The sequence below is a fragment of the Equus przewalskii genome, chromosome 3 (assembly GCF_037783145.1).
Source record: "Equus przewalskii isolate Varuska chromosome 3, EquPr2, whole genome shotgun sequence".
In the NCBI taxonomy this organism is placed as follows: Eukaryota; Metazoa; Chordata; class Mammalia; order Perissodactyla; family Equidae; genus Equus; species Equus przewalskii.
Genome location: NC_091833.1, coordinates 23,141,308 through 23,167,978, shown reverse-complemented (window position 1 = coordinate 23,167,978; position 26,671 = coordinate 23,141,308). Strand labels below are relative to the sequence as shown.

At 41.6% G+C, this 26,671-nt stretch overlaps 2 protein-coding genes across 6 annotated transcripts in view; one reads left to right on the top strand and one right to left on the bottom strand.

Annotated features, from left to right (window-relative positions):
• The window catches only part of AARS1 (alanyl-tRNA synthetase 1), a 28,228-nt gene extending 24,304 nt beyond the window's left edge, over positions 1-3,924 (bottom strand). The window contains exon 1 of the mRNA XM_070613864.1: positions 3,604-3,924. The gene's annotated coding sequence lies outside the window, so the exon portion shown is untranslated. The remainder of the gene's footprint in view (positions 1-3,603) is intronic.
• LOC103552402 (ATP-dependent RNA helicase DDX19B) lies at positions 1,471-25,023 on the top strand. 5 transcript variants are annotated; one of them, XM_070613865.1, is made up of 13 exons: positions 5,436-5,630; positions 9,514-9,560; positions 11,904-11,952; positions 13,118-13,171; positions 13,908-14,043; positions 14,367-14,459; positions 17,611-17,713; positions 18,283-18,397; positions 20,084-20,261; positions 20,618-20,855; positions 21,401-21,563; positions 22,021-22,212; positions 22,646-25,023. In XM_070613865.1, the coding sequence occupies exons 6-13, from the start codon at positions 14,398-14,400 to the stop codon at positions 22,705-22,707; spliced, it is 1,113 nt and encodes a 370-aa protein (XP_070469966.1). In that variant the 5' UTR covers positions 5,436-5,630; positions 9,514-9,560; positions 11,904-11,952; positions 13,118-13,171; positions 13,908-14,043; positions 14,367-14,397; the 3' UTR covers positions 22,708-25,023. The 5 variants fall into 5 exon arrangements, with proteins under 5 accessions (XP_008520582.1, XP_008520583.1, XP_070469967.1 ...); XM_008522360.2 differs by lacking the exons at positions 5,436-5,630; positions 9,514-9,560 and adding an exon at positions 1,471-1,656; XM_008522361.2 differs by lacking the exons at positions 5,436-5,630; positions 9,514-9,560 and adding an exon at positions 3,927-4,139.
• The last annotated feature ends 1,648 nt before the right edge of the window (positions 25,024-26,671 follow it).

Here is a 26,671-nt window from a genome sequence, read left to right as displayed (position 1 = left end):
GTGGAAGATAAACAAACACATAGATAAAGAGAACAGATTGTTGGTTACCAGAGGGGAACAAGGGGGGGAGGGTAAAAGGAGTAAAGGGACACATATGTGTGGTGAGGGATAAAAACTAGATTATTGGTGGTGAACACCATGCAGTCTATACAGAAGCTGAAACATAGTAATGTACACCTGAAATTTATACAATGTGATAAAGCAATATGACCTCAATAAAATTTTTTCTTTCTTTTTTTTTTTTTGTTGAGGAAGATTAGCCCTGAGTTAACATCTGTGCCAATCTTCCTCTTATTTTTTTGTATGTGACAAACTGCCACAGCATGGCTGGTGAGTGGAATAGGTCTGGGCCCGAATCTAAACCCACGAACTGAGCTGCCAAAGCACAGTGCACAGAACCTTAACCACTTGGCCACTGGCCCGGCTGCTCAATAAAATAATTTTTTAAAAAAAGTTTGCTTTGAGGAAGATGGGCATGAATATTAGCTCAGGGCCAGTCTTCCTCAGCAAAAAGAGAAGGATTGGCAGCAGATAGCTCAGGGCTAATCTTCCTCAAAAAAAAAAATTTGCTTGGGACTGGCCCAGCAGCATAGTGGTTAAGTTTGTGTACTCCACTTTGGCAGCCCGGGGTTGGCTGGTTCAGATCCCAGGCACGACATATATACCACTTATTAAGCCATGCTTTGGTGTGCTTATTGATGTGGATCAAGGCTGCCCCAGGAAGAGAAGCCCAAGGTGTCCTGCCCTACATGCCAATCTATACCACCCTCAGGGAAGTACAGGATGTCCTGACCTGATTCGTATCTAAAGTTGTATGACCACACAATAACCAGACCCCACCTGCACTGATTCCATTTTGACGACTTTTTTACAAGATCTTTCTTTTGTCTTGTAAAAAATAACTGACATACCTATGCCTTATATATTTAGCCCTACCCTCAACACACTGCAGCTCTTCACTGCCCGTGGAGGCTGTCCCCATGCTATTCTCTGAATAAAAGAGCACTACCACCAGACCTTAAGAGTCCAAGAAATCTTTCTTTCGACCCTTCAGCTCGCTGAATCCGCATCAGTTATAATAGAGGGAGATGGCACTGATGTTAGCTCAGGACCAGTCTTCCTCAACAACAAAAAAAACCCAAAAAATTATTTTATTGAGGCCATATTGCTTTATCACATTGTATAAATTTCAGGTGTACATTACTGTTTCAATCTTCCTCACAATAAATAAATGTTTGCTCTACCCAGAGATGTGCATTCCTCATCTATTTATTCACCAAATGAGTGTCTATTATGAGTTCATCTCTGAGGATCAAAATTAAGGAAAGCAGACACCGCCTTGCCCTCATGGAGTTCCCAGTCTACCCAGGCAACCCGACATTCAACAATAAATGACAAAAGCCACACAGAGGCGCCCCCTGCTGGTGCCTAGACTCGGCTTTTTGCCCCAGGTTCCTGGCGCGCATGCCCGAGGCTGCTTCGTGCCCTCCGCTGAGTGGCTGGCGGCGCGGCTTGCAGGGCTCCGCCGGCGGGGCTGGGGCGGTGCGTGGCCGTTCGCAGAGGGAACCGCCATGGTGAGAGGCGATGGCCGGGCCAGCTGGCCGGATCCGAGGCCGCGCCCTGGGGCGCTTTCCGCTCGCCCTGCCCGTTGGCGACGTGAGTATCTCTGAGAGTAGCGAGGAGACCCTCTTTTTCCACCTTTAGACGTCTTCCTCGCCCGCACCCTTGGGGCCAGGGGCAGGAATAATAACAGCTGATATTTATGGAGCCTTCGCCATAAGCCAGGCACAGGGCCGAAGGCCTTCACCCTGTGACTTCGTTGGATCTAACCGCCCTGAGGTGGTACTTACCCGGATTTCGAGGCGATGCAGGCTGCCTAAGGCCGCGTGGGGGTAAATGCAGGAGGCAGAATTCAAATCCAGGTGCTCTTATTCCCCTCATTCATCACTCCACGCCCCACTTTGCGAACCAGATTCTTTCTAGCGGGATTCTCGCAGGTGCGGGAGGTGGACTAGGAGAATCTAGAATCCTGATGCTTATTTTTAAGTTTTTTTTTTTTTAATAGACAAAGTAACACATGCTAAAAGCATTCATGGGAAGGATAAGCTCCAAATTCGGGATAGCAATGGCTGTGCAGGGAGCTTCAACTGAATCAATTATTTTATATCTTAAACTCTCAGGTGGGGCACCTAGATGTTTGTTATATTTCTTGTTTGTCTGAAATACACATTTAAAAGGAAGACATGCACATGGAAAAGAAATTTCAGAAAATAAAGCGTACATAACAAAAAGGAAGTCTCCCACCCCAGACTTTTAGAGCCCCTCACTAGAAGCAGCCAGTTACCGGTTTTCTGTCTTACACATTTTCTACAGTATGTACAAGCATATATGTGAGTTTGGTTTTTTTTGCACAAGTGGATCCTATTATATAAGTCCTGCACTTTGGATGACTTATTTTTTAATTAAGCTTAAAATTTTTTTTTTCCTTCACCTCCTTTAGCCTTGTGATCAGTATAATTTCTCTGGCAAAATATTTCCTGGGTTGGGGCCTGCCTGGGTGTGTAGGGTTAAGTTTGTGTGTTCTGGTTCGATGGCCGGAGTTCTCTGTTTTGGATCCTGGGGACCCTGAGTGCGGTTGGCCGCACTGCTACTACCTATGCACCGCTTATCAAGCCGTGCTGTGGCAGGTGTCCCACATATAGAGGAAGATGGGCATGGATGTTAGCTCAGGGCTAATCTTCCTCCAAAAAAAAAAAAAAAAAAAAATTCCAGGGTTGCTTCTGACATGATGTAGGTCATGGCTTGCCTGGCTGTGTTTGCCTTTTTATTTGTGCACATCCTCACCTGTAGGATCCAAAAATAATCTTCCCCAAGTTAACCCCCTAAAGGGTGCAGGAGAAGAATCATGGCAAGTAAAGGATTGCCAGGAACTGCTTTACCCTTTCCCAAACATTTTCGCTCATACTTTACAGGTAGAATCTCACATAGAGCCCACTATTGCTTCAAATTAATTTATTGTAGTGGAACATTGGCAAAGTGAGAGAAATGGGGATTCATTTTCTCAGGTTGCAGGAAAATGCTCAGCTTCTTTCTAGTGAAGGAACAAGGGCAGAGAAGCTTATTTGATCCTAGTTAGGGGAGAGCAAATGTCACAATCTTTATTTTACCTCTTCTAAAAGCCCAAAATGTTTTTCCTTTTTTAAAATTCTCTTTTAAAAAGCACACAATCACACAACTCTTACATGGGATAGCTGGGATCCTAACCCAGGCACAGCTGACTCCAAAAGTCATGCCAGATGGGGAGGGGTTCCCTGGGTGAACTCACTTGCTCATTAAGCTGCTCTGCATGGCCCTTTTCATCAACCTCCTACCAACTTTTTCATCCCTTGCTCTAGTCAATCCCCACGGGAACTCTGTTCAGCCGCACAAACCTGTTTGTCCTTTCTTGTGTCCGATCCTCTACCTGGAACGCATTTCCCCAGCACCTCCCTTGAGTATTTTTTCAAGGTGAAATCCTGCAAGTGGTGTTGCCACACCAAACGGTATTTGAGAGGGCTGATTCTCAACACCCTGGCCAACTCCTGGACATTTGAAATTACCAACCTGCAAAGTGAGAAGAAAGATCTGCTTGTTTCAGTCTCCAGTTTTGCGGCTTGCTGTAACGGTTTTGTGTTTCGATATACGTATTCAGTCTATTCGAGCTTCTTTATGGCGCTATGCTGGGCGGGAATGTGGTTTTGCTCTTTGCAGAACCAGGTGACAGGAGCTTAGGCCTTTAAGGTAACTACATGCTTCAGTCTGCGGTTCTGGACGTGGGATAAGAAAGGATGAGCTACCAGGAGTGAGAGTAGGATCTGAAGGAGACCGAAGCAACAGCCCGAAGGGGGCGAGGGGCTGCCGGACTGGCGCGGCTCCGACGTCATTGCGGCGCGCCGCTTCCGGTCCCCCGCGCCGGGCCGGAGCGAATGTCTTCCCCTTCAGTGGGGCTGGCGCTGGGCTAGCCGAGACTCCAGGGAGCCCGCGATCGCACTGCGCCCGCCAGCGATTCCGCCGGCACCAGCGTCCCACTCGTGCCTGTGACCATGGCCACCGACTCGTGGGCCCTGGCAGTAGATGAACAGGAAGCGGCGGCTGAGTCGGTGAGTTGGTTTCAGCCGTTAAAGGATCAGGGGGTCAGTTCTGACTGGGGATCAGATCCCTGGGAAAGGACACTCTCTAGGTGGGTCAGGGCCAGATGGGGATGGTGCCAGGATCCTGCCCTGGCTTTGTTTACCCAGCGGCCTCCCAGGTTATCTAAGTGCAGGTGAGTGCTCCCATCGAAAATGAGTCCAGCCACCTGCCTGTCTTCCTGGAATCAGGATTGATCATAGACTGAGTTCACCACCCTGGACTTGTAATCACCTTTGTAGGTGTCACTCTTCACCTCCGGTTTCTGAGCTTCTTGGGCTCAGGGACCATGGCTTACTGATATATGTGTGCTTCCTAAGCTTGCTGAGTGATGATGAATGATCCATTTAGTAGGCCCGACAGTTAGTAAATCCTGTCCTGATCAGCATAACTCGTTCTCGGCCTGACACACAGGAAGCAGGATATGTGTTAAATGTTACTCTGTAGAATTAATTTCTCTCGCCTAAACACTAAGTTTTGATGGTGCGTTGAGCCTACTTTTGTAGTACTTATGTGAATTCTTCGAGAACAAGAACTTAGTCTTATTTTAATAACTTATAAATACCTTATATATGCACATAGTTTAAAGAGTCAAATAGTTTTAAAAACTGGTTCCCACCAATTTTTACCTCCCCAGAGAAAACTATTTCTCTTGAAACTGATTTACAATATTGACCTCCTTGTTCCCTGAATAACGTACGTTTTGCTACTTCTTGAATTTTCTGCTTTAGGTATTTATTGATTTTGACTCTTTCCTCCATCCTCCTTTCCCCAACACAAACGCACACCTTCCCATTCCCCATGTTTTCATTATAATTTTGGTTAGATCAGTATTCCATGTTTATATTAGTAACTCATGAATACTTTTACTTTCCTATAAAGCTTTCTTTTTCCTTGGAATTTACAATTGCCTTGTGTTTTTGCTTTGTGTTCTTTGTACTTATCACCAAGTCAACCCCAAGCTCTTTGCTAATTGTCTAAGTTTATCTCAGGATGTTCAGACACATCAAGTATTCTACCAATTCCATGTCTCCCAGATCTCTTAGCCTGCTTCGAACTGGACTAGTTGTCCCTGTGTTTAGAGCACAACTCATTTTGGAGGTCTGAGGTGAATGGGGCAAATTTCCCTTTGCCTTCATTCTGGGGATTCCCTCCTCTTCTCTTGTATTGGTTTTTGTGAGGCAGATTGTCCCTGAGCTAAATCTGTGCCAGTCTTCCTCTATTTTGTATATGGGATGCCATGACATGCTTTGATGCGTGGTGTGTAGGTCTGCGCCTGAGATCCGAATCCACAAACCCCGGGCCGCAGAAGCAGAGTGTGTGAACTTAACTACTACACCACCAGGCCAGCTCCTCTTTTGTACTGGATCTCCTCTTTTCTGGATCCCCTCTCTTCATCTTTCTGGATTTGGTGGAGCCATCCATCAGCTTTCTGGAGGTGTATAGGAAGTATATTTTTTAAGGTATTGCGTTTCTAAAATTAGCTTATTTTGTCCCATTATTTGGATAATAGTATGGCTGGGTGTAGAATCGTAGGTTGGAAATTATTTTAGTGCCAAATTTTAAAGGCATTGTTCCATTGCCTTCTAGATTTATGTATTTGTTGTTGAGATGTCTGAGACCATTCTGATTCCTGATATGACCTGTTTTTCCCTTTCTAAGCTTGGAGAATCTTCTGTTTGTCTCCAGTATTCAGAAAATTCATGATGATGTGTCTTGGGATGGGTCTATTTTCATCCATTTTACAAGGCACTGGGTGGGTCCTTTTAATCTGGAAGACTCTTGTCCTTGAGTTGCAGGAAATTTTCTTGACAAATTTCATTGTTGATTTCTTCCCCTTTGTTTTTTCTTCATTCTCTCTTTCCAGAACTCTTATTAGTTGAATGTTGGACCTCTTGTACTGGTCCTTTAATTTTTTTAAGTCAAGTTTATTGAGGTGTAATTTATATATAGTAAAATTCATCCTTGCTAGTGCTACAGTTCTGTGAATTTTGACAAAGGCATGCATTGTGCAGCCACCACCACGATCAACATATAGAACATTTCCACCACCCCAAAAGGTTCCGTCAAACTTTTTGCAGTCACTTCCTTCTTCTACACTTCTCTGGCAGCTGTTGATTTGTTTTCTGTCACTATAGTTTTACCTTTTCCAAAATGTCATATAAATGGAATCATACAATGTGTAGCCTTTTGAAAAATCTGGCTTTTACTTAGCTTAAGGCATTTGGAATTCAACCATGTTGTTATATGGATCTGTAGTTCCCTTTTATTGCTAAGGAGCATTCCATGTATGGATGTGCCACAGTTTGCTTAATCTTCTCTTGATCAATATTTGGGTATTTTCCAGTTTGGGGCAATTATGAATAAAGCAACTATGTATATTAGGATACAGATTATTGTATGGACTTAGGTTTGCATTTCTCTTGGGATTTGCTGGGTTATATGTTAAGTGTATGTTTAACTTTAAGTTATATACCAAAGTGTTGTTCAAAGTGGCTGTACTATTTTGTATTCCCACCAGCAATGTATGAGAGCTCTGGGTGCTCTATGTCCTCATGAGTACAGCATGGCCAATTTTTTTTGCTTTTTTTTTTTTCCCTTGGTGAGGAAGATTGGCCCTGAGCCAACATCTGTTGCCAATCTTCCTCTTTTTGCTTGAGGACTATTGTTGATGAGCCAGTCTTCCTCTACTTTGTGTGTGGGGTGCTGCCACAGTATGTCTTGATGAGCATTGTGCAGGTCTGTGTGTGGGATCTGAACCTATGAACCCCAGGCCACTGAATTGGAGCATGCAAACTTAACCACTATGCCACTGGGCCAGCCCTTTTTCTCCATTCTTATAGGTATATAGTGGTATCTCATTGTGATTTTAATTTACGTTTCCCTAATGACTAATGATGTTGAGAATTTTTCATGTGTTTCTTTGCCGTCAAATAACTTCTTTGAGGTGGCTTTTCAAATCTTTTGCCTGTTTTAAAAATCAGATTGTTTTCTTATTATTGAGTTGGGAGAGCTCTTTATGTATTCATGATACAAGTTCTTTATCAGATAGGTGTATTGCATATATATTCTCTCAGACTGAAAATTGACTTTTTTAATTTTCTTCATAGTACTTTTCAAAAAGACATTTTCAATTTTGATTAATTCTAATTTGTCAATTTTTTCACAATTAGTTCTTTTCGTGTTCTAAGAAATACACTTTACCCGAGGCCACAAAGCTTTTCACCTGTATTTTCTTCTAGAAGATTTATAGCCTTAAATTTACATTTATGAGTATGATCCATTTTGTTAATTTTTTTATGTTGGAGGAAGTATGGATCATTGTCATCACAATCAATTTTAGAAAATTTTCATCACCCCAAAAAGAAACCCGTACCCATCAGCAGTTACCCCTTTTTCTCTCTAACCTCCCACCCTAGCTCCTTGCAATCACTAATCTACTTTCTCTCTCTAGATTTGCCTATTCTGGACATTTTGTATAAATGGAATCATATAATATGTGATCTTTTGTGTCTGGCTTTTTTCACTTAACATAATGTTTTCTTTTCTTTTCTTTTTTTGTGCTGAGGAAGATTCACCCTGAGCTGACATCTGTGCTAATCTTCCTCTATTTTGTATGTGGGTCACCATCCCTTCTTGGCCTTTTGGCTAAGATCAAGTGTATGTGGGTCACCACTACAGCATGGCCACTGCCGAGTGGTGTAGGTCTGCACCCAGGAACTGAACTCCAGGCTGCTGGAGTGAAGTGAGCCAAACTTGACCAGTAGGCCATGGGGCCAGCCCCAGCATAATGTTTTCAAGGTTCATCCATGTTGCAGCATGAATCAGAATGTCGTTCCTTATTATTGCCAAATAGTATTCCATTGTATAGCTATACCACAGTTTATTTATCCATTCATCAATGTCTGTTGATGGACATTTGGATGGTTTTTACTTTTTGGCCATAATGAATAATGTTGTTATGATCATTCATGTACAAGTTTTTATGTGGATGTGTATTTCACTTCTCTTGGGTGTATATCTAGAAGTGGCATTGTTGGATTATATAGTAGATCTCTCAGTATTTAAGTTTTGAGGAACTGCCAGACTATTTTCCAAAGCACCTGCACCATTGTATCATCTTTAAGATTATCATTTTCTCTGAGATTAGTATTATCTATGAAAGGCACTATTGTGTAGAGGTTAAGGCCTCAGACTTTGTAGCCAGACAGCTTTGGATTTGTATTCTGGGTCCCTCACTTACTAGTTATAAGACCTTGGGCAAATTGCTTAACTTTCTATGCCTAAGTTTCCACATCTGTAAAATGGGGATACTCATAGTACCTAACTCATTGAGTTATGAACATGCCCGATATAAGTGCTATATAAGAGACAGCTATTATTGTTAATGTTGTTATTATGTATAATTCAAAGTTTCTTTGCAGGAATCGTTTAAATTACTTGTTCATATTGTATGGATTAGTTGAATGTGGATAAGATTTGTGAATCTACTTAACCATGCACGGGTAAATTATAATGGATCACAGTATTCTAAAAGTGAACATCTGAGTAAAAATGCCTGTTACCCTCTTCCTTGTGGAACTCCCACTGAGGATCTTCACAGGCATTGCATGACGTAGGTGACTGTGACATATACAGTGGAAGGTTACTGTATTTTAAATATTCATGAAGCTTTATCTCTTATTCATTTTAGATAAGAAAATATTAGATTCTAATTATATTTATTTCCTCATTCCTCAGTGGCTCCTCTCTGTTCCCCTTTGTTCCATTGGAAATTTCAATTTAGAGGGGGGCAAAGGGATTAGAAAACTCTGATGAGGGGCCGGCCTGGTGGCGCAGCAGTTAAGTGAGCACGTTCCACTTCAGCGGCCTGGGGTTCGCCAGTTCGGATCCCGGGTGTAGACATGGCACCGCTTGGCAAGCCATGCCGTGGTAGGCGTCCCACATATAAAGTAGAGGAAGATGGGCATGGATATTAACTCAGGACCAGTCTTCCTCAGCAAAAAGAGGAGGATTGGCAGGAGTTAGCTCAGGGCTAATCTTCCTCAAAAAAAAAACACAAAACTGTGATGAGTGAGCCTCTTAATCTCGTACTTCATCGTTTTGCCTGAGGCAATTTCTATTGAGTATAGTTCATTTACCATTAAATCTTCCTTCTGTCTTCAGAATCCTTTCTCAAAAACTTTGAATAAAATGCGATGTGTAACTGTATCATTTTCAATTATTTGATATATCTTAAAAACTAAAATATTAATTAAAGGCATTGAAAAATGTGGATATTATAATGTGAGTGTTTTTGCTTTTTTGCCTTTTGGATTTCAAAATGGTTTCCACTGAAATTGCAAGAGAAATTGGTTCCTGCTTTTTGGTCCAAATAAATAGAGCAAAAGAAGGTATGTAAACTAATTGCACTTTCAACCTAAGTTTCAGCGTGCAGTGCACTGACTTTGCAGTGAGTAATACAAACTTCATTGTCCTGCTGCCTTTGCCTTATGGGCTTTGGGATCCTTATATCCTAGTACGAGCTAAGTATGTTTTTAGATTCCGCTGGAACCTCTCCAGCATTGTTATGGTAAAATACTACATCTATTGGTTTCATCTAATTGTTGCTACCAACTTTTCCTACACATTGCATTTTAGTTATTGTAACTATTTATTTATTGTTAACTTCAATTTGAACAATATATGAACAAAAGAATGGTTTGGGGCTGTCCCAGTGGTGCAGCGGTTGAGTTCACACATTTGCTTCGGTGGTCCAGGGTTCCCTGGTTTGGATCCCAGGTGTGGACATGGCACCACTTGGCACGCCATGCTGTGGTAGGCGTCCCACATATAGAGTAGAGGAAGATGGGCACGGATGTTAGCTCAGGGCCAGTCTTCCTCAGCAAAATGAGGAGGATTGGCAGCAGTTAGCTCAGGGCTAATCTTCCTCAAAAAAGAAAAAGAATGGTTTGTCCTTTTATCATTGACTATTCAAATGTTTTACAGTAATGGATATTTCTAACTCACTTGTACCTTATTAACTCATTTATATTTCAGCCCTATCATTTATTTTAGGTAGCAGTTATCACCGTAGGAGTGAGTACTATTAACCTTACTCTTGTAAATATTGCCAATAAATCAATCTGTCTCCCTTTTTTTTAATCAGCCCTGAATAGTAGACTTAAGCTCGGTTCATTGGCAGGATGTGAAGGAGGAGTGCTTTAGTGAAGACAAATATATTGAACATCTACTGTATATCATGCACTGTGCTGGTTGTTTCGTATTTGTTATCTTTTAGCGTGTTCCCTATCCTTCAGAATTAATGAAGGGTTGTTACTGCTTTATGATGATTTCCATTTTTGCTAGTTTCCTTTCTTGCCAGTCTCTCCAGTGCTTTCCCCACCACTTCCCCCTCCTCCCAACAACAAAGCAGACACCAGAAACTTCCTTTTTAGTTTCCATAAATAGAAGTGAGGTTCCTCCATTCCCAACTAACCACCCATTAAAACAAACAATTTTTTCATTCTTCCCTCCCCTTTCTCCCTTCTTGGACTTAGAGGAAAGACAGAAATGGACCTCAAGACATGAAGTACCTGTATAGATAGTCCTTTAAGAAATAGCCATTTGACTGTGGTGATTTTCATTCTTTTACGTTTGACTAGATGATGTCTTAAGCCCTACTTAATGTTTTATGATTAGGGGCCGGCCCGATGGCATAGTGGTTAAGTTTGTGTGCTCTGCTTCAGCGGCCCGGGGTTCCTCGGTTTGGATCCTGGGCACAGACCTACACACCACTCATCAAGTAATGCTGTGGCTTAGAAGAACTAGAAGGACATACAATTAGGATATATAACTATGTACCGGGGCTTGGTGGAGAAAAAAAAATTTATGATTAGAGCACTTGCTTTGTGCTAGATCCAAAGGTCAATTAAAAATAAAAATATCCCCTGTCTTTAAGGTATTTTCTTTTTTTTCAGCTTTATTGAGGTATAATTGACAAATAAAAAGGTATTTTCATTCTAATAGGGGAGATAAGTCCTGCCAGGATATCTCTGATCTACAGTGTTTGATTAAGGTCCTAATAACTCTTTCTGTGAAATGTCTCTTTCCTCTGTCCCTTCCTTTCTATTCCTACTTCAGCCTGTTGGGTATTTTGATTACACAGTGTGCCACGATGCTGCAGGTTGTTCCCAATGTAAAATATCAAACATCCAGCACAAGGCAACCTGAATGTGAGGCTGCATACCGGCATGCTGTGGTCCTGTGGCTCAAACATAATATCCTACAACATAATTGATTCCTACCTACAGATGTTTTTCATTGCTGTCCTCCCACCTCATTGTACTTGGTCTGAAGTATGACTGCATTTTCCAATCTCTTTAAATTTCCTCTTGTTTGGAAAGAGAACGAGAACTCAAATGGTAGTGTACAGAGTCTTTGTAATCAGGGCATTAAGCAAACTCACAAATTATTCTTCTCTCTAGGGATTGTAATTAGGAAGTGTGGATTTTGAGCTGTTGTATAACCAACTTTTTCTACTGCTGTATTTATGGGATATTTTGTTTATTCTCACTCAAACATTTAGTAAACAAAAGGAGCCCAGCAGTACAACCTAATGAAGAGATCTAATGAATAGATCTAATGAATAGGTCTTGATAGTGTTCATTTCTCCCCCAGCTTCATTGGGGAGCCTCTGTTGATTCAAAATCTTTTAAGTGATTTTCCTGACACTTCCCCCCATATTCTCCATTTAGTTGAGCAACTTGCATCTGAAGGAAGAGAAAACCAAACCAGATGCCAACGGTGAGTAACTAAAAGCTAGTTTTAAAACAAATGTGATCTCCTTTAGAAGGTGTTTTGATGTAACAACTGTCTGGAAAAAGTTATATATGTGCCAGGAAGGGCTGGGAGATGCTGGCAGTCATTTAATTTGGGAATCAACAAACTGAATTGTTTTGTTTTGTACTGTGCTTAATATAAGCATGAGGATGCCTAATTGGCTTATAAATTATTAAATTTATTACTAACCGTAAGAATATACTGCCAAAGATTGTTTTAAAATACACCTCAATTCGAGATGAGATAAAGTATGAGCAACCTGAGAGTTAACCTACTGTAATCATTCTGAAATCACATCTACAAAAATCTAAGATTACTAGGGGCCAGCCCGGTGGTGTAGCAGTTAAGTTCGCACATTCTGCTTTGGCGGCTCGGGGTTCACCAGTTCTGATCCCGGATGCGGACATGGCACCTCTTGTCAAGCCATGCTGTGGTAGGCGTCCCACATAATAGGCAGAGGAAGATGGGCATGGAGCTTAGCTCAGGGCCAGTCTTCCTCAGCAAAAAGAGGAGGATTGGCAGTAGATGTTAGGTCAGGGCTAATCTTCCTCAAAAACTAAACAATAAAAAAAAATTCTAAGATTTCTATTAAATTTTTGTTGATGTACTTAATATAGGGGGAAAACTGTAACATTTACCTCACTCTGAATTCACTTACAATCTTTTTCTGTATATTTTTACATAACTACAATATTGTTTGAATGTATGTTTCTATTAATCAACAGTTTATATATATAGACTCTAAATGGCATTATTGTGTTGATCTATTGATGAAATATGCTTTGCACAGATATTCCTCTGTTGAGCATTCGGGTGGTCTCTGATCATTGACTGCTGTAATCATCTTTCTATAACATTTGAGAAATATTCATGCTATGAGGGAAATTAACATTAGTTTTTGAGGTACAGTGAGAGGACATGGAATAGGAAAGAACTGAAATATAAGCAACAGTGTTTCATACTTTTTTTTTATAGGAACAATAAAATTTTTTATCTGTGGCTTGGTTTCCTCATTTATTCTTTTGCTCCCCAGGCCTTTACATTTCTAGTGTCTCATAGAATTTGAATTGTCTCACCTGTTGGGTATGGGATGTGATTTTGAATGACAGCCACTTTGTGTCTGATAAAGGTGCTGTTGTCAAGACCAGTGCTAATGCAGAGAAGACAGATGAAGAAGAGAAAGGTAACGCAGCCTTAGTTATACATGAGGGTCTACAGTCTAAGAGAATGAATTGTTATTTTTACACCCTACTTAGCTTCACTTTGACGGGAGGCATAGTGCTCATAAAAGTTTAATGTAGTCATTGGTGCAGGAATTCTAATTGTTTACATTTTGGAGAAATTTTACTTTAAACAACTGATGAACTTCAGAAGCAGCGGGAAATATTCTCTGAATGATTATCTTGTACAGGGCAGTATAAAGGAAATTTTAATTTGCATCCCCATTGTCTAATAAAATTAAATTTAATGATACTTTGACACATTTAACATGAATAACAAGATGCAAACAGCTTATATGAAATCAAGATACAGACTTTGTTAATTTCTGTTTTTTTCATTGTTGTGATGTGTTAAGCTAATAATTTTATATTTATGTTGAGTTTATATTGAGTGCCAATTTGAGAATAAATATCTGGGTCTAGATAGGAGGAATAGATAACCTCAGGAAAGGAAGATTAGGAATAGAGTTCTGGAGGAAAATATGAGGCTCAAATGGAACGAGTATTATAACTTTCCCTTTAATAAAACAAACTATTTTAATTAATTATATTTATAAATCAAAACTATGATATACCTTGAATTAGAAGTCCCAGTACAAATACATGTTATTGCTTTAAATACCCATGGCAATTGAATTCATATGAGCTCATGGTGGATTTCATGGACTTTTAAAAATTGTGCTCTCTTTTTCTGCACAGAGGACAGAGCTGCCCAGTCCTTACTCAACAAGCTGATCAGAAGCAACCTTGTTGATAACACAAACCAAGTGGAAGTGCTCCAACGGGATCCAAACTCCCCCCTCTACTCAGTGAAGTCCTTTGAGGAGCTTCGGCTGTGAGTATTAGTTTACTTTCTGACTCTTCTCTTTGCGTTTAGATAGAAATCCTAGGACTGTTTTATATATTTTTTCATCACAGCAAAGCATTTTTAGCTAACACAAGTTTAATCTAAGAATTTAGCTGTGTTGAGTTATTAAGTAAAATTCCCAGGCAATCTGAAAAAGCTGCACTCACATGCTGTGCTAAGTGTGGCACAATTTAAGTATTGTTAGTTTTAGATTGGTATAAGAGCACTAAAAATGAAAAAAATCCCCCAGATATTTGTTTTTTTTCCTCAACCAAAGAGACTGTGACTTTGATCTTTAACTGTTTTTCTAGGAAACCACAGCTTCTCCAGGGAGTCTATGCCATGGGCTTCAACCGTCCATCCAAGATACAGGAGAACGCACTGCCTTTGATGCTTGCTGAGCCGTAGGTGTCCTGACACAACTCTATCCCATTCTTAATTTGCCATTTTCCAAACTATACTAGTAACACATGCTCATTTTAGAAAAGTTGGAAAACAATGAAAAATAAGAAAAAGAAATCATTTGTAATCACCCTCCCCTCTACACTATTAATATTTGGAGTGGAGACTTGTAGACTTTTTTCTGTGTAAACTTACTTATGTATACTTTTTTTTAAAATGGAACCATATAAAATGTTTAAGTGCTTAACTTAATTATATGATCATCTTTCTATGTTGGTAAGTATATATTTGTCATTCATATACAGCATGATTTCATTACGTGGATATATACAATTTATTGTATCAAATACAGTAGGCAAAAACCAAACAGTGTTCTGGGAGGCCAGAATAGTACAGTTATTAAGGCTGTTTTCTGGTGTAGTGCTTCCCACACTTCCACAGACATAGGAATCTCATAGGAATTTATTAAAATGCAGATTCTGATTTTATAGGTCTGAGGCAGGGACTGAGGTTCACCATTTCTAATAAGCTTCCAGGTGATGCTGATGCTGCTGGTGTCAGACCACATTTTGAGTAACAGGAGTCTAGAGCACCAGGAACTTTTTATAAAAAGTGATCCCTACATTATATATGATTTTATAAAATTATATTGCATATAATCTTTCTTTTTTTTTGAGGAAGATTAGCCCTGAGCTAACTGCTGCCAATCCTCCTCATTTTGCTGAGGAAGACTGGCCCTGAGCTAACATCCGTGCCCATCTTCCTCTACTCTATATGTGGGACGCCTACCACAGCATGGCTTGCCAAGTGGTGCCATGTCCACACCCGAGATCTGAACCAGCGAACCCCGGGCTGCCGAAGCAGAACGTGTGCACTTAACCACTGCGTCACCGGGCTGGCCCCACATATAATCTTAAATCCTGAAACTCCTTTTCCTATTTGTCTGAAAATGGATATTTTAGGTCTGTATTTTCTTAAAGTTTTCTTTGCTCTGTGTTATAATAGTGACTTTTTTTCAAGATGAATGTCTTTTTTTTTTACTTGGCACTTTAATCATACTTAAAGGTGACTAAATGGAATATTTATTAGATTATTTCATGTTAGTCGTTTGTATTTATGGATCTTGATGCTTTCGTAGATGCTCATTTTTGGACTGTTAATGTTAGAAGAGACTTGAGAGAATTATCTAGTATCTTTACTTTGTTAACGTATATTCACTGAGTCCCTGATTTGTGACAGATACTGTTCTAGGCACTTGGATACATTAGTGAACAGAGCAGACAAAACTCCATGAGCCAGCCCTGATGGCCTAGTGGTTAAAGTTCAGCATGCTCTGCTTCAGCAGCTGGGGTTCGGTTCCCAGGCACGGAACTATACCACTCGTCCGTCAGTAGCCATGCTCTAGCAGTGGCTCACACAGAAGAACAAGAAGAACTTACAGCTATCCATAACTATGTACTGGGGCTTTGTGAGGGGAAGAAAATGGAGGAAGACGTTGGCATACATGTTAGCATAGGGCAAATCTTCCCCTGCAAAAAAACAAAATTTCCTGCCCCCACAGGGCTTACATTCTAGTTTAGCGCACAATTTGTTTTTATTAAAAATAAATAAAGTATATATTATGTTAAAAAATGGTTTATTGTAAATGTAATTAATGCCACTGAATTGTACACTTTAAAAATGGCAAATTTTACATTGTATCTCTTAGCACACTTTCTAAAAATTAATAATGTAATATACAAAAAATATTGACTTGGACATTCTAAATGGATGAATTATATAGTATATGAATTATATCTCAATAAAGTTGTTTTTTAAAAAAGTGATAGAGGCCTGCCTGGTGGTGCAGCGGTTAAATTCTCACGTTCCGCTTCGGCGGCCCAGGGTTCGCCAGTTTGGATCCCAGGTGCAGACATGGCACCACTTGGCAAGCCATGCTGTGGTAGGCGTCCCACATATAAAGTAGAGGAAGATGGGCACGGATGTTAGCTCAGGGCCAGTCTTCCTCAGCAAAAAGAGGAGGATTGGCAGCAGTTAGCTCAGGGCTAATCTTCCTCAAAAAAATAAATAAATAAATAAAAAGGTGATAAGCACTAAGGAGAAAAATAAATGGAGCATGATAGGAGAGATTGGGAATACCAAGGACATGATTGCAATTTTACCCCCATCATTTTATTATGAACATTTTCAAACATCCAGCACCATTGAAAGGATTTTATAGTGAACATTCATATGCCCACCACCTAACATTTTACTATACTTTATCACATATGTATCCACCAGTACATCTTGTTTTTTAAGGCATTTCAAAGTAGGTTGCAATTTTATTTATTTTTTATTTATTTATTTATCTTGTGAGGAAGATTGGCCCTGAGCTAACATCTGTGCCAATCTTCCTCTATTGTGTATGTGGGATGCCGCCACAGCATGGCTTGATGAGTTGTGTGTAGGTGTGCACCTGGGATCTGAACCCATGAACCCTGGGCCTCCGAAGCGGGACGCACGAACTTAACTACTATGCCACTGGGCCTGCAGGTTGCAATTTTAAATCAACTGGTTAGGCTAAGATCTCATCAAGTAGATGATATCTGAGCAAAAACTTGAAGGAGAGGAGAGAGTTGACATGTTGTCATTTGGGGACAACTGTCCCAGGCAAAGTACAGCTGGGGCACATGCCCTAGGATGAGAGCATGGCTGGCATGTTTTCAGAGCAGCACTGGAACGGCTGTGGTGGAGTGAAGTGAATAAGGGAGAGGGTAGTAGCCAATGAGAGCAGAGAGATAATGGGGAGCCAGATCAGATGAGACCTTGTAGGGTATTATAAGGATTTTAACTTTTACTCTGAATGAAATCAGGAGTGATTAGGTTTTTAAACAGAGGAGTGCCATGAGCTGACTCACATTTTAAAAGAATCACTGGCTACTGTGTTGAGAATAGATAAAAGATAAGGAGGGCTTCAAATCCTACCATAAAATCTCTCTGTCTGCTCTGTATTTGTGAAGCGAGCATATGTAACTCTGCTACACAATCCAAGGATGCCTTCTGTAAATTAATTTTGAATGCTCATTCTTTAATTAAGCTTTATTCTTAATTTTTATTCACTGAAAGGATACTTAAGATCTAAGCTCCTAAACAGTTTGTTTTCTTGTGCAGCCCACAGAACTTAATTGCCCAGTCTCAGTCTGGTACTGGCAAAACAGCTGCCTTTGTCTTGGCCATGCTCAGCCAAGTGGAACCTGCAAATAGATATCCCCAGGTAAGGGCTTGGTGAATTTGGCTTTTCTGCTAATGCGTAGCTAGAAGGGAAATGCCATTTGATGGATTAAAAGCCAAGCTATGTATTACTCTTTACATAAACTAGAAACCCTTAAGTTGAGCACAAACAACACGGCTGATCTTCTAGTAACAACAAAAATACTGCTCCCCTTTCCATAGTTTGCCAGTTCTGGGATACTGCTGATATAGTTGGCTCCTTTACTTGCAAGAAAAACCTCCTTCATACAACTATATAATCCATTAGAAAGTTCAGAGAACTTTTAAGTGAAAAGGAAGCTAATCTCCAATTAGAATTTCAGGTCCTTGCTCACACGTGGGTTTTGGTAATCCAATGGCCAATGGCTGTTTTCAAGTGTCTTCACCTAGCCAGAGTGCTGACCTCTAAGAATTCTAGCTTATGACTCTGCAACTTAAAGAATCAAATGGTGTGCACTTCCTATACTCTTTCCTTCAGCCTCAGCTGGGGGAATAACTGAATCTTAACGGTAATTCTCCATTAAAAAAGAGCTATTGTCTTGAATTCTCACTCTGCACCCTTTTCTCTTCCAGTGTCTTTGCCTCTCCCCAACTTATGAGCTCGCCCTTCAAACGGGAAAAGTGATTGAGCAGATGGGCAAATTTTACCCTGAACTGAAGCTAGCTTATGCTGTTCGAGGCAATAAATGTGAGTATGAGTATGTGATCCGAATTCATTAAGCTGGTAACTTCTTTCTATTCTGAAAAATTTCAAAACATATGCAGTTGAAATAATACAGTGAACATGTGTGCCCCCCCATTTAGATTTGCAAACTTAACATTTTGCCATATTTGCTTTATCCGTATGCATTTGTGTATTTTTGGTGAACCATTTCAAAGTAAATTTCAGACACTGTGGCTCTTTATTCCTAAATACTTTACCATGCATTTCATAGGAAGGACATTCTTCAGCATACCCACAATACCCTATCATAACCAAAAAAATTAACAGATTCTCTAATAACTAACATTTACTCCATTTTCATTTTTCCCCAGTTGTCCCCAAAGTGTATCTTTATGGCTGTTTTGTTTTTGAACCAAAATTGAGTCATGTGTATGCACTGCATTTGGTTGTATCTCTTAAGCTTTTTTTTAATCTGGAAGAGTCTCCTTACATTCTCCCCCACCTCATTACATTTGACTTTTTGAACAGACTAGACTAGTTGCTTATAAAATGTTCCAAATTCTGGATTTCTTTAGTTGTCTAATTTCTTTTTAATGTCATTAGAAGAACAAAAATGTTCTAGAATGGTCATGGCGATTAACTCTGGGAGCTTATTTTTATTATTCTTTTTTCTCTATTCATCTTTTCTACTTTCATTTGTTTTACAACAAACTAACGATATTTAAAATTTGTTGGAAGTTTGGTTAAGTTCTGTGGATCTTTAACATAAACCTGTGACTTTATGACTTGCAGAAATCCACTCTGCGCACAATGTCCTAATGCCAACTTGGAGTTCTGAAGAAAAAAGTAAATAATAAAACTTAATGGAAAATGATCATAAGACATTTAAAATATTATAATTTGGATTTGCATTAGAATGGCAGAGGATTTTGAATAATTTTTTTGTGAGGGGTAATCATTGGTTTGTTAAGTAAGAAGCAGCATTTGTTAGCTTTGAATTGACTCAAATTCACATTTGGGCAAAACTTTGGCTGTGACCAGAGGGGACTTGTGTGTGTCTGGTCAAGGTTGTAATTAAGGACTAAAAATTGAATCAATAGGTACCATCTAATTCAAACTTAAAAGCCAAATTCTCAATTTCAGACTGCACAGGGCCAAGAACATGTCATGGTCGGCCAGACCTAGTCTTGGGAAATACTTTATCGAAGAGAGACAGTCTGTGTTTCTTTGAGAAGACAAAACCTTTCAAAATGAATCCTATTTGCTGACCTGGGCAGGGGTCACGTAAAGGCAGCTGACTTGTGTGATGTAGATACTGAGATAGCTGAGGAGGAGAATGCACTGGAGCGAGAACTTAGAAAAAGTCTACTTGTGAGGAAATGCAATCCTGGTCTGGGGGAATGATCTTGAAAGAGAAGAAATAAAAATAACAGATCCTTAAAAGAGAATTGGATGATTAAAGATTATGAAAAAGAATACGCTGAAGAGGTTTTCATCTTCTCATTGTTTATATCCTTACTATATCTTTTCAGCATTATGTTTTTTTGTGTTTGTCCATTAAAGACTGTAGTGATATCCTAACCTTTCCTTAAAATATTAATGCAAACAACAAAACAATTGCATTAAAATACATCATAGCTTTAGAATTTTTCAGAGAGGAAATCTGGCTTTGCCATGGGGATACCCATGGAAAACATCTTGTCTCCACAGTGGAAAGAGGTCAAAAGGTCAGTGAGCACATTGTCATTGGAACCCCTGGGACCGTTCTGGACTGGTGCTCCAAGCTCAAGTTCATTGACCCCAAGAAGATCAAAGTGTTCGTTCTGGATGAGGCTGACGTGATGATAGCTACTCAGGGCCACCAAGATCAGAGCATCCGCATCCAGAGGTAGGAACACTGAGGCAGGAGGAAGTTCTCGGCCTCCTGATCTGCAATATCTTCTCCTTTTACTGCAAATTCCTCTTCTTGCCCCTACCAGCTTCTTTACAACTTCCAGAATCATTTGTTTGATGGGCCATTTCCATGTCAGCACTGACCATCATACTTCCAGCTGGGTTGAGGAAGGAGACTCAAGGACTTTAACACTACCCCTGCCCCTGTGCTATGTCTGCTCCTGCCTCCTCCCTGTAATTCTCCTCCTCCCATTTGCCCCCTTCCTGGGGATATAGACCATCCAAGCCTAAGGAGGCTGTGCTTCAGTTCCTTCCAGTGAACACTCGGGGTCATCCAGCATTCCCTTGCAGGATGCTGCCCAGAAACTGCCAGATGCTGCTTTTCTCTGCCACCTTTGAAGACTCTGTGTGGAAATTTGCCCAGAAAGTGGTCCCAGATCCTAACATTATCAAACTGAAGCGTGAGGAGGAGACGCTGGACACCATCAAGCAGTATTACGTCCTTTGCAATAACAGAGATGAGAAATTCCAGGCCTTGTGTAACCTCTACGGGGCCATCACCATTGCTCAAGCCATGATCTTCTGCCATGTGAGTAGCAGCAGCAGCTGCAGGCCTGCTGGGAGAGGAGCTCCCCTGGAGAGTGTTGCCCTATCCCCTCCCTGTCAGCCAGCTCCCCCTTAACTCCAAGGAGGACCAGGTTCCCTCTGTGTGACGATAAAGAAAATGATGAATCACCTCCACCTGCCCCAGGGCATATGCTCCTCAGATTGTAATGAGTTATAAAGGCAAGACTGAAGAACTGAACCTTCTCTGAACCCACTTCTTAGAGATAACTTGGAAAACTCCAGATAACATCCAATGAAATAATTTTAAAACATTAAGAATATAGACTATTTAGGAATGAAGACCTTTGGCTCAAACTACACTCTTCCTAGGTGAACACTAAGATCATTTAAGTAATTTGTCCAAAAAAAATAATGTGGCTAAAATTCTGTTTGAGAAATTGGTAACCTGCTGACTGAACTCAGCAGGACTTTCATGTATTTTAATGGCAACAAGCCTCTTTTTCGCAGGTATCTTCTTTTTTTTTCTTTTACAAGTAGCTTCATTTAAAACAATTCTTTTCACTCCAGACCCGCAAAACAGCTAGTTGGCTGGCAGCAGAGCTCTCAAAAGAAGGCCACCAGGTGGCCCTGCTGAGTGGTGAAATGATGGTGGAGCAGAGGGCTGCAGTGATTGAGCGCTTCCGAGAGGGCAAAGAGAAGGTTCTGGTGACCACCAACGTGTGTGCCCGTGGTGAGCAGAGAACGTGTCCTGGTCTGCCAGGCTCCGGGTAGCAGGAGAAACCCTTGGATATGGGAAGCTCAGATGGTTTGGGGGAGAACGGGTGAGGGGTGACATTCTTTTCTGGGAGACACTGGACTCCCTCAGCAGATAAGAACTTTCACAGAAGCCAGGAGTCCTGACGTGGTGGAAGGAAACAGGCATCTGCCTGGTTTAGAAGGGCGCCTGCTCCTCTTGGGGCACCCTCTCCAGATCCTTATCTAGCAGAGGCTCTCTTACTGATTGCATAATTTGGTTAGGTCCTGCCAGAGTTCTCTTTCTTTCCTCTGGGTTCTGCCTTGTTCCCAAATCCCGGAGCTGGCCCCTCCCAGAGCCCTCCTCCCACCCAGAGTTGGTATACATGGCTTGACTCTGGGCGACAATGATTTTGTCTCCTGTGCTTACTCCTCTGCAACTCTCCTTCACACAGGTATTGATGTTGAACAGGTGTCTGTCGTCATCAATTTTGACCTTCCTGTGGACAAGGACGGGAACCCGGACAACGAGACCTACCTGCACCGGATTGGGCGCACTGGCCGCTTTGGCAAGAGGGGCCTGGCGGTGAACATGGTCGACAGCAAGCACAGCATGAACATCCTGAACAGGATCCAGGAGCATTTTAGTGAGTCCCTGGGAGTGTCTCCTGCCGGGGCCCTGTCCTTACAGGGGCAAGTCCAAGGGGCAGGGGGAAGGGTGGGTTTTCCTGTGGCCCTGAGAGAGGCCTGTGTCCCTATCCACATTCCCCTCCTTTCCTTCACCATGGACATTCTCAAAGAGCACACCTGGAGAGGTCAGGGCTCAGGGACTCGAATGACAGTTGCCCCTTGGCCAGCTGAGCAGCCTGGGCTCTGATTGTGCCATCAGTGTCCCTTGCTCAGGCACCGGAAGCCTCTGGAGTTAAATGAAGGATGGCTGTGGCCAGAGGCAGGGCACGTCCCTAGGTGGGGCAGACACCTGTGAGTTTCTTCTCTCCCTGCTGTGCTGTCCCTTTCCTAAGTGTCTCTCCATGGTAGCCCCATGTTGATCTCTCTTTGAATTCTCTTTTGTCCCCCCAGATAAGAAAATAGAAAGACTGGACACAGATGATTTGGATGAAATTGAGAAAATAGCCAACTGAGAAGCTCCAGCAGTCACTGGTGCCTGCCCTGGGCACTCCCCCGCACGGGAGACTAGTGCTTTCCTGACACAGGCCTCGACAGTCACCACAAAGACGAAGGCACGAGTGGAGAGAAACTACCTACCTCATTTTAAATTACGTTTGGACTTGACAAAAATTGTGCAAATGATGGGGGAAGGTAGAAAAAAATTGTTTACACGACTTCTGAAGATTAGGTGTGAATACACAGAAATTTACCTTTTGGAAATTCCGTCTTTTTTTTTTTTTCTTGGCCAGTGTTTTCCCCATCATTACACTAATCTAGATAATGTGGCTAAATCACTTGCTCAGGATCCTTTGTGTCAGCCCTTGCCTGTTCTCTGGCCAGGAGTGTTTGGGCCAGCCTCCAGCCCTTGTGGAAGTGACAGAATAGAGGTAAGGAGAGAACACAGAGAGAGAGAGGCCCCAAGTAGGATAGGTATGTAAGCCAGCTGTTGTGTTTGGAGTATGGTGTGAGGCAGCAGAGGCCTGTAAGCTGCTGCTTTGGATTTGGGGTGTGACCACTCATCTGAGTGTTGTTAGCCCCCTCTGTCCTGATCTCACAGCAGGAAGGGATTTGCTAAGCTTGGACCAAAATGCCAACTGGGACCTTTGATGTATGCAGGTTTGTGTTGCAGGACTGTGATCTGTTCTTCTCATTAGGTGCAATCGGTGTATAGTGCACAGCTGATTACTGGTGTGTCCCTTGCTTGTGCTTGAGCAAGTCCTGTGGAGAAGTCATCATGGAGAATTAGTGGTGGCCCTAGCTTGCCACAAAACCTGATCTCATAGGCACTTGCAGCATTTTTTTACATCCCTAACATTGCCTTGACCCCTTAGTAGCCGCAAGCAAATAAAAGGTGATCTGAAGTTTGGATCCTCAGTGAAAATTGTGGTTTCAAGTCTCTAATGGTCACCCTCAAGGCAGCTCCAGAAGTGACCAGCAGTAGTCACAACTCCTTGCTTTGTCTCCAGATCCCAGAAGGCAAGTTTTGTCAGAGCAAGTTTTTCAGTGCTTGGAATACAAACAGGTGCAACTAAGGGACTAGATGGACTACAGCCATTCATCTATTGAAGGCAAGAGTGATTGCCAAGGCCTTTGCTCCATCCTTACTTGGTGTCTGTGTGTAGGACAGTCAGAGCAAATGATAGGAATGGACACTTCCTTATACCTGCCCAAAGCCATTGGTACCCAGAGTGACGGAGCAAAAATGAGATGAAGCCAAGTTGCAAGAGCAATATGAAACCCCAGGCAAAAGGAGTCCTCTTCAGCTCTTTGACCTTGATACAGAGTGGCCACTTTACCTAGGACCAGGCCTGGAAGAGGGATTTTCTGTGATGAGAACTATTCCAGTCCCAGACCTTCCTTGTAGGCGTTTCTGTTTTAGGGCTGGATCTGTCTCTTGGGAACGGAAGGGGCCAATGCCAGCCTCCAGGTGATTTCCTTTCTCTGACATTACAGATCCTGCAGAGAGACCAACCGACTGCCAATCCTGCCACATTCCCCTCTGGGCACTTGACTGTGTAGTCTTCTCTATGCTTCCGACCTACCTTGGGAGTCTTATAAGAAGAAAAAAATTTAATGCCTCCCCTCCCTGAAAGTCCTGTGGACCAACCCTGAAATAACTAAAAACAAAGGCAATAATTAAAGGAGTATAGACTACTCACAAGGCTGCAGCCTGACTACACCATACCTTCTCACAACATATATAACCTATCTACTGAGTAGCTGTAAATCTGAGCAGGAAAATGAGAAGGGATGTGCTTCAGACTCGTCAATAGGAGGAGTAAATGGGTATCTGGTAGAAATCCAGATCAACAGTTCTTATCTGGGGTCTTGGACCCCTAAGAATGGATGGGTTTCATGGGAGGCTATGAAGTATATGTAGTATTTTGAGTTTAAATGCATTTTCCTGGGGAGAGACTTCCAAGAGTGTCTTTTAAAAAGGTAAGACTCACTGCTATGGATGGCTCTGGAATGTCACCCCAGTGTTACTGCAGTCCATATTCCTTCACAGTCCATATTCATTCCTGCCAGTGCTTGGTTGCCAGGGCTCAATGATCCACAGCTGCCTCTGGGACCCTGTGCTGTCTTGAGACATCAGTGATGTAAAAATGTATTGAGCCTTTTGGTAAGCATCAGTCCCCAGAGCTTCTTTTACTGTTTTTAGTAAGTTCCTATGTATGGAATGATAAAGTGTGCCCTAGAACAGAGAAACTCACTTGAGAAAAGGAGATTTTGGTCCAATGGAAGATTGTAGATATGTTCATTATCCATAAAAAACAGATTTTATTGGGGTTTTTTTGAGTGTCATTCATTGGCTGTATGCATAACTAATCAATTGTTGATGTACTCTTTATTGATGTTAATTGAACTTATGAAGGGTTCATGTTACTAAGACATCATTATGAGTATAAGAAGAAAACAGCAGCATGTTTTTGGTTGTTGGTATTAGTAATCATACGTAAGTGAAGATTCACGTATTATTCCATAGGCTAGTCATCACCTGATACTACTATTCCATTTCAGAGTTGACACTGCTCCAACATGAGCAGTTGGGATGTCTCCATACGCCAAGGGCCCTAGTCAGTTGCCAGAGGGCTCCTCACATTCCTTTTATTCCTGCTGGTAAACCAGAGGATGCTGGCTTACTAATCAGAAAGAAGGTAGATGCCAACAATTACAAAGTCTTTACATTCTATTTTTCTAGTCTTGGGAAAGGAATAAAAATAGGGCTTGGAAATAAGTCTTCTTCCTGTGTTGTTTCAGCTCTTGTTTATTATTTAACATGAAGGCTACTTCAGAGTGTCACTGGTCTTCAGAAAGTTTTCTGAGGTTAAAGATTTCATGAAGGAGTGGAGTTTGCTTATTAGAGAAAAGTGGGATTCCAAGTGACAAGAAGAGTGCCCTAGCCAGGGGCAGGGAATATTAAGACTAAAGCAACTTCACTAGGATAAAGACAGCACATGAGTAGTGAGGAGAGCAACCTGGCCACATGGGCAGAGAAAGACTTGTCAGGGAGAAAATGAAGATTTGATTGTTTGAACAGGATTTGGATTTAGTAGTAAATTGTCATAGATGCTTAAATCACAGGAAGTGATGAAATTGGATTTTTGGGGGGGATGGGGATTGGTCTAGAAGAGGTGTACAGGATATATTAAAGCTGAAAAAGGCTGGCATCTGAGAAACTGGTTAGAAGATTATTATTGCATCAGTCCCATCACATAGCAAGTACCAGGATGTCATTGGTTGTACTGAGGACACCAAAGAAATGGACTGAAGGGATATTACAGAGGAGGAAGGGTAGGTTTTTACACCTACTTGTTATTCCAAAAAGGACTTCTGGCTCTTATAAATTAGATGCACTATACAAAATAATTCTAGGGAGAAACTCGAAGGTTTGGAAAGAACAGGTAGTATGAGGGATGAGTGTCATACACGGCATGTATGATGCCAAGCCTGTCACCTGTCACACAGAAGCAACTGGCCCCTCTCCTTCTCCGACACTGCCCAAGCTGTTCTAGATTTCAGGGGCCCTCTTCATGGTTCTCTTGGTCCTGGACATAGATACCAGGGTTCTTAGGAGATCCCTGCAGTTCCACCTGACTGCTTTTCTGCTTGAGAGTAAATGTTCCTTATTCTGTTGTCTGACTCAGATTGTAGCATCTTCCCAAAATGACACACTGGGGGTGAGGGAACCTGAGGGGCTGATGGTAGGGGCTCCAGTACCCTGCTTTCCTAATCCTGAGTGGGACAGGGCTTCCCCAGAATAGTTTCAAACACCTAGTGGGAAGTTAGAGGCCAGGTGGAGATCTGCTTGGAGGGTATTTGTCACACTCCTACCTTATGCCCTCTATTTCTCTAACCCATTGTTGGATGCTTCTGCCTTGGCTTAGAAACTGATCTGGCATTAGTATTCAGCAGAGCAAGGGCTTCTCCATAATA

Coding starts and splice junctions, on each gene's coding strand:
- LOC103552402 (XM_008522360.2), top strand. CDS start 1,585: ATGGCCGGGCCAGCTGGCCGGATCCGAGGCCGCGCCCTGGGGCGCTTT. Junction 11,953..13,117: donor AACCAAACCAGATGCCAACG/GTGAGTAACTAA, acceptor TGTCTGATAAAG/GTGCTGTTGTCAAGACCAGT. Junction 17,714..18,282: donor CTGCAAATAGATATCCCCAG/GTAAGGGCTTGG, acceptor TTTCTCTTCCAG/TGTCTTTGCCTCTCCCCAAC.